The 13128-nt window shown below is 39.3% G+C and overlaps 1 protein-coding gene across 1 annotated transcript; it reads left to right on the plus strand.

Annotated features, from left to right (window-relative positions):
- Positions 1–9255: 9255 nt before the first annotated feature.
- svip (small VCP interacting protein) lies at positions 9256–12789 on the plus strand. The gene is made up of 4 exons (XM_071896605.2): positions 9256–9725; positions 10029–10079; positions 10850–10966; positions 11704–12789. The coding sequence occupies exons 1-4, from the start codon at positions 9663–9665 to the stop codon at positions 11716–11718; spliced, it is 246 nt and encodes an 81-aa protein (XP_071752706.1). The 5' UTR covers positions 9256–9662; the 3' UTR covers positions 11719–12789.
- Positions 12790–13128: the final 339 nt, after the last annotated feature.

Consider the following 13128-nt stretch of genomic DNA (forward strand, 5'->3'; position numbering starts at 1 on the left):
CATGGGAAACTATGGTGGGATTGCGTAGGTGTTCTCGCAGCTCCCATCCTGCCAAACGATCTCACGAGTGATGCGCAAACCCCAGCAACACCTGTCTAAGCTCCGCATGCCCCCCCCCCGCCCCCCATCCATGGCTGTTGTCATGGTAACGGACTATAGGGGAGGTCCTGGGATGGACCGTCCCTCTCGGTCCTGATTTACCGACTCCAAATAAGCCGCGTGAAATTACCAGGGGCAGCAATGTCAAATGGATCGCGTCATGAGTTGATTCACTGTCGACAAAGACAGGGGCATGTATCGATTCCCTCATCAATCATCATCCTGTACTCGTGTTGAAAACTGTCAGCTATAGGTATTTCATAGCCTAATGGACAATTTACCTTTAAAAAAGAACCATGGTAATCCTATAATACATTTAAGAAGGGTAGGCTATACAATTATCACAGTGAAACTATAAAATATCATACAGTACTACTAGACCACAGAAAACCCTATAGAAGGCTAATACCTTAGGAGCCTAAAAATAACATACGATATGGTTACTAGGCTATATCCTCAGACATAGGCTACTATAAGCCCCTACTGGAATATCATAGCAATACTATAGTGATTATTCGTTAGCGTATGGTGCTACCAAGTTGTTGTAGGATGGAAAAAAAAACTTTGAAAAATTTTAATCTCCAAAATGTGAACTCTAGGCAAATTAAGTAAAATAAAATATATTTTTGTTAGATGGACTAGTCTACCATGCATTTTTTAAATCATACAACGGATTCTGAAAGGATTTAATTTGCCCAGGGGTCATCAGATTTTCTAAACCCATAGGAGACCATGTAATCCTCCAAGTAAAAACATGAAAATAACCAGCGTTCAAGTTGGAGGGTTTTCACCTGACAACAGCCATGGTTTTGTTGGCCTACAGCCACGGGCAGGCTTAGCTATAACTTTATGCAGATAATAAAGCAAAACAGCAATAGCGGGAATACGGACCATTGGGCTTAAGGGTTTTCTGGGTCAAAGTAGGCTTTGGCAGAGGCATTAAAGACCGCCTGTGAGAAAAACTCCAAATAATCAATACTGTAGCTTACTATTACCTACTCCAAGTTGTGCTGACACACTGTTCCTGTGCGCATCCTAGTGGCAGGGGGATGTCTTGTTTAAGAGCAAATGTTGTATTGGTCATGGAAATGGAAGCTAATATCCTGACCAGGGTGTTAAAAAGGCTGCAGTATTTATCTTTTATAGCTTAATATTAAGATTGGCAGCCTATTTGTTGTGCTGGCCCTATTACACAGATGGGACAGGCAAAAGAGACAAAGAGATGATATTGTGAAAGTTTCTGCCTGTGATTATGTAAATTGGGCCATAGTAAGAATCAGAATCCAATATATTTACTTTCATTATGAATGTCTCAATTCATTTCTTATTTCAAATATGATCTCTTTCTCCTTCTACCTCTATCTCTTCCCCTTATATTAATTTTCTGTCTTTTTGTTGTTTTGTTTTTGTTTTTTTTGTTTTGTTTTACTAGTATCTTGATGTGCCTCTGAAACCTACACAATTTACTGTTTTTTAACTGAGCTGTTGTTTTGACAGCGTTTAACATTGTGTGTAACGTGTGATAACGGAAAAATTGAAATTGCAGGCATATCATTCATCACATAGTCAATTTATATGATAGTTAAATAATATGAAGACAAAGCATACAATATTGTCTCCTTATGACTTTGTCTTAGGCCTTTTACCAAACAAATAAACAGAGCAGAGATCTAACAATACAGTGGTTTATCTGCAAGGTCATTGGCCTTATCTCAATGTCAGCCACACCTCCAGTCGGGATGTGAAACCCACAGGAGGGGAAGCCCTGTGCTGCTCGCTCTACCTGTATGAAGACACACTGAACTGACTGCTGTAATCTAGTCAGGCTTCTTCTTTACTCACAATAACACAGTCTGCAGTCTGGTGTGGGCCTGCTTTTGTGTTTCAATCCCTATCTGCGGTGGTATCTTGGGGAATAGTCTGGAATCTGCCGTAGACGTAAATACCATCTGCTTTCTTGCAGCTCAGCACGCCTCTCCTCTTCCCACTGTTTTGATATTTATGGAGGACTGGTGGCAAGGCTGTGCATGCCAACCCCATGGTATGTCACTCAACTAGGCAAATCCACTTCCTCTCCTAGGCCAATAAATAAATAAATAACCAGCTCTTATAGGGTGAGTCCCATTTAAAATTTTATCTCCTCCATTCCTGCCTGTTAATTTAGAGATGTAGGTCAGATGACAGCGCTGCAGAGGGAACAAGGTTTTAGGAAAGTAAATACTGCCACCATGTGGTTTGTGTGGTCACCAGCTGAGCTCAGCGTCACACTCCAAGCAAGAACCACAATGACTGTTGGCAGGCTCAGCAGTCATTACTCATCCTTTGGGTTGCAGTGATCACAGCCTAGGCATGTAAAGATACAATCCACAATTTATTTGATATGTTAGCTGGCCATCTACATATTTACACATGGTCTTGAAGTATTTGTCTTCAAGGACTTCAGACCTCAAAATACACAGGTGTTTAGCTGTCGCATACTTTCACTCTTTGTATCAAAAGCACAGACAATATATTTCAGAGTGAAAACATATCTAAAATCCCCCAAATCACTATGTAAACAAAATCAATCATGGGGCAACAGTGTTTCAATAGAGAAGCAAGTTTAAGTTTAACCACTCTTATTCTGGCTGAGGGTTCAGTACAGCCAACAATATCCCTAAAAGGAGCAAACCATAACAAAATAAAATTGCAATTAGATCATATAATACTTGAAATAATTGTGAAATCATCAATCAATCAATTCCAGTGAATGAAAAGGTCACAAACCTAAGTGTAGGCAATGACAATATGTCTAATCACACAGCGACACAAAGCTGTACCTTCAACACATCTCTCATTGCATAGAAAGGCTCTGAGTTCACACACTGTTAAAATAACTCTCCACTTATAGTGTGTTACAGTACATTTTCACTCCAAGTGGATCCTGAATAACAAAGACAACTCATCAGGGCATGTAATTAAATTACAACTGATGCCTTCCTCTAACGCTCAGCAGCCGAGGAATTTGCTGGATGTGCTATTTTAAAAGTTCAGAAGGAACAGCTCCACTGAACATGTAAAATATTCCTTTTCTTACCGGGATCAAACAGGCCGATCCAGCTGATGAATCATCCCTGCGTGTGTTGTTGTGTCTATCTGACGTCCGGCTGCCAGGAAAATGACCACAGCGGTGGCCAAGGCAGGCATATGATGGACAGCCTCATTAACACTCACACCCACAGAATCAGCAAGCCATCAAATTGGTGTCACACGCCATTCATCATTCAACAGGAAGTCTTAATTTTCAGTATTAACCTGGCACTCTATTACAAGACTCCACACATTAGGTGTTTGAATATGTTACAACCATAAGGGCAGTTCTTATATCGATATGATGCTTGTAAACAGCTCGTTTCACAGCGTCAGAGTATAGATGCTGCTGGCAAACTCACCGGAGTTTTGTTCGGCCTCTGTCTCCGTGCCTCCTGAGTGGAAACTGTTGGCGAGGGAGGAGCTCCAGGACACCGAGCGGCTGATGCAGGGGTGGAGAGGAACATGCCTGCCTGCCCTGGAGGAGCTGGAGGCCTGACTCTCCAGCAGGGGCTGGGACATACAGCTCTCCTGATGACATGACCCTGCAGAAGACACACACACACACACACACCAACATCAACATGAGACAATGTGGTGATCAAAGCATAAGGGCATCTGCAGCGCTAACATCGTATTAACATTATGTCAAGGTGCTTTACTGCTGCTTTTATCTTGTGGACAAAGAGGGCGTTCGTCCTGTCACAACTTCAAACTATATTTCCAGTTGCTGAGGTTATCCATGGGCTAAAGGCAACAGCTTATATGCTCAGAACAGTCAAGCAGTTAGGAGATCACAGCAGCCTAAGTCCCCACTTACGCCTCTCATGTTGCTGCACTCATACATTTTTAACAAGTCTTTAAAATTCCTTTTACCCTCTGATACTTGACACTAATGAAGAACAATAGGGCCGCTGGTTTTCCAAACCAACTCTCTAGCTCACTTGAGTAAGTTAAATTTTTTATTAGCAAACCACTAAACCAACTGAGGGAAATGTCTTATAAACACTTCAAAATACTTTTATTATTAATTATTAGTTTAGAGATGATTATTAGTTTAGAGATTTGGATGATTTCTGGGAGAATCATTATTCAAAATCATTATTATATTATAGCTGGATGAATATACAATTTATTTATCAGCTTCAGGACTGAGCAAAACATATTCTATTAGTTTAGGAAGAGTAACAGAAATCTTGTAAATACTTAAAATAGGGAAATACAAATATTAGATATGAATGCCTGAACTATTATGTTATTTTACCATTTTTTCAGATATTAATTTGACCCAATTCAAATGTAGGATGAAACAGGTTAAATACATTTGAGGCAATAGGCAACAGATGACATATGACAACTATTTATGAGCAGTAAATATGAATGTTAACCCTCAATAATTCCTATATTGAAACAAAACATTTCTTTGCATACAGCCGATGAGTTGTGTTGCAGTAATTGCTTTATTACATAATGTTAAGCCTATCATGCATCAGCCTAAACAATAACTGCCCCCGAGGTTTGCTGGGTTTGCAGACCATAATGCAACTTTAATTTGTTTATAATGAACACACAACATCTAAAATCTGAGTTTCTCATTCAGTACGTGCCGATGTGTGAACTGCGCTCCCTCATTGACCATAACCCTGCATCTCTGGTCAGGGGAAGTGCTGCTCGTGTGTCCATTCAGCTTCATTAAGACCAAGGAGAGGAGCTGCAACACAACCGCTGCAGGGCTTCACTCAGAGTCCAAACAACATGACTCACCAATGTTCAGAGGTATATTTCAGAAATAATGCTCTACTAGGCCAACAGAGACAACTCCCTTTAATGTCTCTTCCTTATGGATCCCAGAAGGAAAAGGACACATGGTTGCCAGACCTGCTTATTGGTGCAAATGTCTGCGCAATGCTAAATGAAAATCTAAATGTGCAGCTCTTAGATGATGAAAGCCTAAGTAGCCTACTTGCTATGCACAAAGATTCCCAGAGGATTGTGTAACCTAAGCCTCCAAAAAGTGCAGGGGTGGTGTGATACAGTTGAAAATTCAGTAGTATCTTTGAGTGATTCCAGTAGATATTTCAGTCAGTGCAGTGTACTTTCACTGAACAAGTAGAATTTCACAATTCCCTGTGGGGCGTGACTGACAGAAGGAATAACTGCCATTAAAGAACATCTTTGCCGAAGAGGGGTAAAGAAATAATGTTGAAAAGGAAACTGCTGTCTAGGTTACCAAAACCCCTGGGTGACTGGTCAGAAAAATCACTTTGTCCAAAATGTGCGTCTGTCCATTACAGCTGTGCAGTAATTATCTGGTCCCAAACATTTATCAAGTGTTGAGACAAGACATTAGGCAGATCGATTGATGAGCAGGTACTTTCTTCCTCAGCTTCCTGGCACATTGATTATTTATTCAAACTAAAACATTTCCAACTGTAACTTTAAGACCCGGGTCACAAAATTCCACTGTCCAGTCACTTTGAATCTGTGATGAGACATTGAGGAGACGGTGACTCCATTAACCATTAACCATGTAAAAGTACAATTTATCTTGGGAAACACCACAACCAGGCTGTCTGGCCAATACTTATGATTTCACAACAATTTTTTTTAAAGTAGTATGACGTGGATTCATATTCACATTCTGTTGGCTCTATGCAGTCTGGCTAAATGAGGAAAATGGATCTTGAGTTTATTGATGATTGTAGGGAATTGCTTATGTAATATGATTATTGTGCAGACCCTACAACATGAACAAGTCAGCAGTGGATAAAGCAAATGTAATTTGGTTTGAGTGCAGCCAGTTGGACATCTTCCCAAGCAACTTGTTAATTCAATAAAAAGGGCATTACTAACACTGATCATCTAGATATAACCAGTCTGAAGGGCATTTATACTGCAGTATTTCCATTCTATGCAGGCTATTCAAAGCTGGCGCACATGCCTTACCGCTCTACAAGAACTTACATTGCTCAGCAGTGATCATTTAAAGCCACATAAACGTCTTCATCCTCTCCATTAAATCATAACACACTTGCCTCCTTCTCTCATCCAATGTATGCACATAAAATGTCTGCAGCTCCTTCGGATTAAAAAACTGTCAAAAATGTAAGAGATGCCAAACTGTACTGAGAAGCAACTATGAGGGCACAATTTTAAACATAGACCATATTTTTAAAATGGCACGCCAAACTGTCAATAAAGTGTGATTCTCAAAATGCCTCTTCACTTCCAGCAGCCTTGTGCTGTTTCACCTGGAATTGGGCCTCCGAACCCCTAAAAGAGTTGTGTGTTGACTGTTACTGATAGACGAGTGCAACTTGTGGATGAAAGTGGAAATTTTAGTTGCTGAATACCAAAGATAGTTATTTGTATAAATAGAGTGATATAATCCAGAAATATTAATATTGACTGAGTGCCGGCATATCTTATGCCACAGTATCAGAAATTAGTTTTTAAAAGCAGATTTTCACAAATCTCATCATCATCATGCCCCCAGACCTACCATTTCTGGGGAAGTGTCCTTTTAAAGATTATTTTCATGGCATTTCTGCCTTATTAGACAGTTCACAGTAAAAAGAGACAGGAAAGATTGGAGAGAGGAGTGATAAGCAACAAAGGATCCAAGCCAGATTTTAACCCTAGATGATGCATTTATATGGTAAACACCTCATCCAACTGAGACACCAGGACCACCAGCACACACAGTTAGATGAAGACAGGTATACCATCCTATTAGCCTTACTTTACCATCAGCTCACATCTACAGATATTATCCATGCTTGTAGATTTATTATCAATTCTTGATTATGATAAACTCATGAAGCAAAACACTTATTACAATGTAGCAAGGAAAGTTGTTGTTCAAATTACAGGTCAACTGATTTATTTCGTAGAGCAATCATAGGTTTCCAGTATGATATAAATATATATTACGATATAATTGAATGAATAAATAAATCTTAGCCCATGAATGAGCAACAGTTTTGCCATTTTCATCTCTGCCTAGGGCAGCGATGATTTAGATAGGCTAATAAAAGCCACAGCATTCATGCAGATAGTAGCCTGCAGTAAACTGATTGACACAGGAAATGTTTGCAGCATTTTCCTGGAAAATAGTCACGCTCTCTCCTTTCTCTAGTTTGTGACAGTAATTTGGCCACAGATGTTTCAGCATAAACATTCAATCCAGCTTCCCTCCGCTTTGGGCTGATACACCAATGATAGAATAAATGCCTCACACTCAAAAGAAGAGTATGTTACTATTATGGTCTTTCATATGAAGGTATGACCACTTTGTCTATTTTTTATATTGAAAATGACATGATGGAGGAGACCTACTGTGCTATTTTAAGAAAACTATCATAGTTTCACTAGCTAACCACTACCTCACTGTAAATATAAGTCAGTCCTACAGCATCTGTTCTCATTAAGTGAATTAGTGATATACTGCATTTTCCTACATCCTGGACTACTCTGCATTCATGCAGGGGACATGCATTTGTAATACCTAGTGTACTTTATCTTTGTGAAATGGAAATAAGTTTGTTGAGGACATAATAGGTGATCAGAGCACCATGGATTGGACAGAGGATGCGAGAGAGAGAGAGAGAGAGAGAGAGAGAGAGAGAGAGAGAGAGAGAGAGAGAGAGAGAGAGAGATGATACAGAAGTTGACTATTTACTTCCTAACATTATACAATTTGTAAATCCTATTTATTAAACAGCTTATTCAAATGCATACTTTAGAATAAATTGACTACAGGTCCACATGGACTATTAGACCTTTTTGCATATCCGGATGAATAACATGATCTATTATGGTGTTATCTATTAATAGATCACCAATAGCCTATTATTCAGTCAAATTCAGTTTTCAGTAGCTGAGAGATCATGTCAGTCCTGGCTATACCCTCGGCTACTGTAAGTCAGTGTACCTCCTTCAGCAGTAAGTTGAGCCTACCTGAGGAGCTGCCAAGAGCCTGTGACACACTCACTTCCATTACTCGATTTGCGCGTTCAGTACAAATTCCCCATCAATAAGTTTCTGAATGACAACTACATCCACAACAGCGGTGCAAAAATGAACTTGCCATTCCAACACTGGAGCACTGTAAGCTAAAGTATCCCAGGCTATAGCGGAGATGGATGGGTGGAGTTTAAAGTGTTATGGGGTGAAGCGTGGTATAACATTAAACTCTTAGGATATTGATTGTTGTCTATTGATTGGACGGAGTGGCTTTGGTGCTTCACTTCCCAGGCAAACAGCAATTCTCATTAGTCTAGCCTACTTTGATGACTTGAAGCTACCTTACATGCTGGACAACGACGCGAAAATATCCATTCTTCATATAGGATGGTTTGACTTGAATTTGATAATTTTGGCTTGCACAGACTGCATAGACTAACAGGATTAATTAGTGACACCTGCGGAATCTGTCATGTTTATTGTGTATTTTGAAACTTTTTTTTTTTTTTTAATGTAGACTCTTGGTAGTATCTAGTATGGTCTCATATGCAGGATATCCCATATCCCACGTTTAGAAAAAGAGAGATATGTCATAAGATTTTGTCATTTACCATCCAGTTGGCCTGAAATCTAGCCATGTGTAGCATGCATGCATAAAGCGGAGGAGCCACGGGAAATATATTCTATAACTAATATTAGTCTCAGTCTGGTCAGACCACACAGCACTGTTGATCCATCAGTATGAACATTTACAGTCAGTTACACACCTCTCACCACAAGGTGGTAATGTTGGACCAGCTATAAGAGAGGGAGCGTGCCTCTGTATCCACCCCTTGTCAGAAGCTATTGAGCTATGTTCAAAGTCATGCAGTTACAAAAGACCATTCTGCAATAATTGTGAACGCAGTGAACTAAACTAACTGTGTTTAAAATGAGATATTCATATATACTCTTTTTCCACTTAAGACTCATTAAAATGAAAAACAGCAGTTGCTTCAATACTCAGTGTTTAGGTAGCTAACGGTGAGACTTCTGCCACATAACGTTACTGTGAAAAGCATTAGTTAACTGTTCACTACTCTGGTAATGTATTGAACATACCTTCGCAGATTAGCTAGCCGATTGAACACGCTGACCAAAACAAACCCCTAGTGAGCAAATTATCCCAGACGTTTGACTGTCAAACAGCTATTTTCCAAATGTCGAGGCACTTTAACAAGAGGTTCGAGGAGTAATACATTTAATAGACGGCTTGCTGCATATGGGTGACTAGGCTTGTAGTAGTAGCCAGCTGTTAGCTAGAATGCTAACGTTAACGTTAACGTAGCTAACATAGCTAGATAACGTTAGCTAACGTTAACGTTATGCCACAGGACCCACCAACAGCTGTTGGAACTAGAAGCCGCTGCTTCTGTTGCCTTAACCATTTGCGACACAAGTCAAAACTGGCTTATCAGCGAGTTAGATAGCTAGCTAACCGAGACACTGATAACTGATTTTTACGTTGCTTTTTACTCGAATACCCAAGTATGGGGATGTGCTTACCGTGCCTTGGTGGAGCGGCAGACGACGTTGTTGTGACTCCAGATCCAGTAGGTTAACTAATAGTTACAACTTTTTCCACCAACACTGTCACAAATATAAGTTAGAAGGCATTGCTTCTGAATACGCCCAGCACGAAATCTGGATGGCTGTAAATTTATTACACCTTTATGTATCAATTTATCATCAGTACGAAAGCTGTAGGCCTTACTAGGCAATGTTTAGGAGATGGTGAGCGTCTCTTTAAACACTGGAATGTAAAGTATGCACGGGCCAGGCCTTACACCGTTATACTGTTCAGGATACTCTGCGTACACTCCTGCAAGTTCAATACTTTTCTGTTTTCTTCACAGGAGACAAGGAGACGACAATTAGCTGAGGCCGCTGAGAAGAGACAAAAAGAGGTAGCCTTAGTGCTTGTGTCCTTTTGTCCATGAGTTCGGTGATAAAACACTGACAATACCATGTAATGCATACTGGGAGATGGAGGTTCAGCAGGGACAGATGAAGTTAACTGTTCACATACAGCTCATTCAACAGTTTTGCATCATTCTAGTGCACAATATAGACTTTTATAACTTTATATACACCCAGTCTATTCGAGGTAGATACACTTCAGTAGTAATGTTTTATTATACAGAGAGTCATCTTGCAAACCCGTAAGAGACATGCAAAAGTTGTATCGAGGTAAGTGGACATGAGCCAAAACAGAGATTCCTGTTTTGGCTAGGTCTTTTGGATTGGCTGACAGCACAACTATCACGTCTTTCTGCGCGCTGATTCACTGTTTTCATTTTTAGATCTCCCATAAGACTATATGGAAATGTAAATCATTTCTCCTCAGCTCCTATCTTGCACCTTGACAATTCACACTTTCACCACACATGAAAGCACATATTTCAATGAGCAACACAACACTATTGAAAATAGCTGCTCCATCCTTTGGCTGAATTGCCTTATTTGACAGTTGGCTTCTCTTTTGCTTGTGTTTTTGAATACACCTTTTGCATTTTTAATCATTGGGATAGAATAGTTGATTGAAACATACTTTTGGATAACTTACAAGTTTTAAAGACCACTTGCATTGACTTATAGTAGAAACATAATGTTTTAACGAATTGTTTTATGAGGTCCTTCCTGTTAGTGCTTTTTTGTGTGCCACTCTTTTTCTCAGACAACATACAGGGGTGTCAAAAATCCAGAAGCAGTTGAAAGGAAAAGGAAAAAACAGGAGGAGATGGAAAAACAGGCGATGACCACCTCTGTGTCTGGTGGTGGCGGCGGGTTGAAGGTTAGTCTTATGTTGATGCCCAGACTGTGTGATCTCTACCTAAAGGGGACCATCACTTAATTTAAGAATTCATAAAGATTATTCCTATGGCCTAGGGCAGTCAGATGAATACCTGTGAACACAGACAGCTCTCTCTTTAAGAATGAAACTTGCGATGTCATCAGACACACAGTCTGGAGATGCTCCAAGGACAATGAATGGGAGACCCACATAATATTTGAGTTTTTAAAGACGAAACACTTTTAATCCATAGTAATTTTGTCAGTTCTAAACACCCGATGAGTGATCTCCCAGTCATAATATTTTATTAGGCTACAACCTTTTGGCCAAAAATCGCTGTTCACACTGAGTCCATTGAGCTGCCATTGGGCTGCTTACCCCCCCAAGTCAATGCAATGTGTAAATAAACTGAAAATAAGCATTTTCCTCCAGTCACCGTTTCCCAAGTCACTCAGTGAAGCAGGTCCAAATTTTATATCGGATGACATCACAAGTCTGAGTCTGTGCTCTCTGGTTTCTGGCTTTGAGTGAGAATTGTTACATATAATATTGAATTTTCCAAGACCAAAGGAAAAGCATATAGGAATTCTTAAATTGACTTCCTCTTTTAAAGAGACTCATGAAACATTCAACCTTCATTAATTCTTACTTATTTCTAAATTCCCATTGAGGAGGGATTTGTTTCTCAGAGATTACAGATTGTTCTGATCATTTTTCTGTCTTTGCTTTTTCTGCAGTGGCAGGTGGGCTGAAGATCCTGAGGCTAAAACCCTGAAGTCTCGACTCAAACGTTAAAAACAACATGAAGTATTGCTGCAAGATGACTTGAAAGATGTTTGATATGCTGTCCAGTTTTTTTATTTATAATTATTATCTTTTTTTGCCTACTTTATTGTCTTCTGAGGCAAACAACTACAGTAGTCATGCATCATGCTAAACAATCTGAAGTGACTACGGACAGAACAGCTGGACTTGCCCCCTTGATGCCAAGCTATACAAGCCAGTTTGGACCTTTGGACCAGCCAGAGGCGACATGCAGTAATGAATAACAAACACACAAGAATAGGAGATGTGCTTGCTTACACATTAAGGTCAAGCAGTAACTCTGGCAACTGTCCTCATATCAAGACAGAGCGGTCCTAAACACTGAGGCTTTTATACTACAGTGTTTTTGTAGGTTTGCATACTAGAGGTTAGATATTTACATCCTTTAATGGCCACATTACTTTTTTATTTATTATGAGGTCTCTTAAAATCCATTACTCAAATGACACATTTCTGAGATAAATCACATGTTTACTAATGCATTTAAGTGCTTGTTTTAGAGTTAGTTTAAAAGCACACCCAATTTACACTCATTTCACCTCTTTGTGTTTGTTTTTCTCATTTACTGTTACAAATTGAGTTATTTGTTGCATTATTGAATTGTAATGTATGCAAAATACCTGCTTAATTTAAATGAGATGAGAAGTGGTATTTGTGAATTGCCTTATGCCAAGCAGAAGCTTTTGTTAGACATATAAATTGCACACAGTTTGTCAGTATTGACTGAGAATTGTTTGGTGAATATTGAATATGCTCTTGTTCGAGTGGCTATATGTTGGGACTGACACTAAAATGGAAACAGGAAGAAACTGAAGGAAAGATTAAGTGAAGCACATGGTGTGTATCTAGTGATGTACCTACTTTGACTTGACTTGCTTAATTGAGTGCTTCTTCTTACAACCCTCACTCGATCCTTTAATGCTTCCGGTGCTCTTGCCATTTTGTAGTACAGGAAATTTAGCCAATATTATTTGCTACAATAAATTACACTTCTGCTACACTTGTGTGGATTTCATGAGTAGATCTGCAGCTTTATGAAAGGTGGTGTTTTCATCCGCTGAGGCTTGTAGGGTGAAGAGCAGGGGCTCTTCACAGTTTTATTACCATGAAGTACCCCTTAAAAGGTATTTGACTGAGAATGCAGTAATGGTTAAGATTTAGATTTTGTCATTATGAACAATGCTAACATTGAAACATAATAGTTTAGATTTATGATAGCTAATATGTTTTTAAATGAAAATTAGCATTTTCCTCCGCAGATAACATTTGAAATCAAAATTGACAAAATAGATATTGCAAGTTGAGAGGATTTAGGATTTGAGAATTTATTGAAATAA

Source organism: Centroberyx gerrardi, chromosome 4, assembly GCF_048128805.1.
Source record: "Centroberyx gerrardi isolate f3 chromosome 4, fCenGer3.hap1.cur.20231027, whole genome shotgun sequence".
Classification (NCBI taxonomy): domain Eukaryota; kingdom Metazoa; phylum Chordata; class Actinopteri; order Beryciformes; family Berycidae; genus Centroberyx; species Centroberyx gerrardi.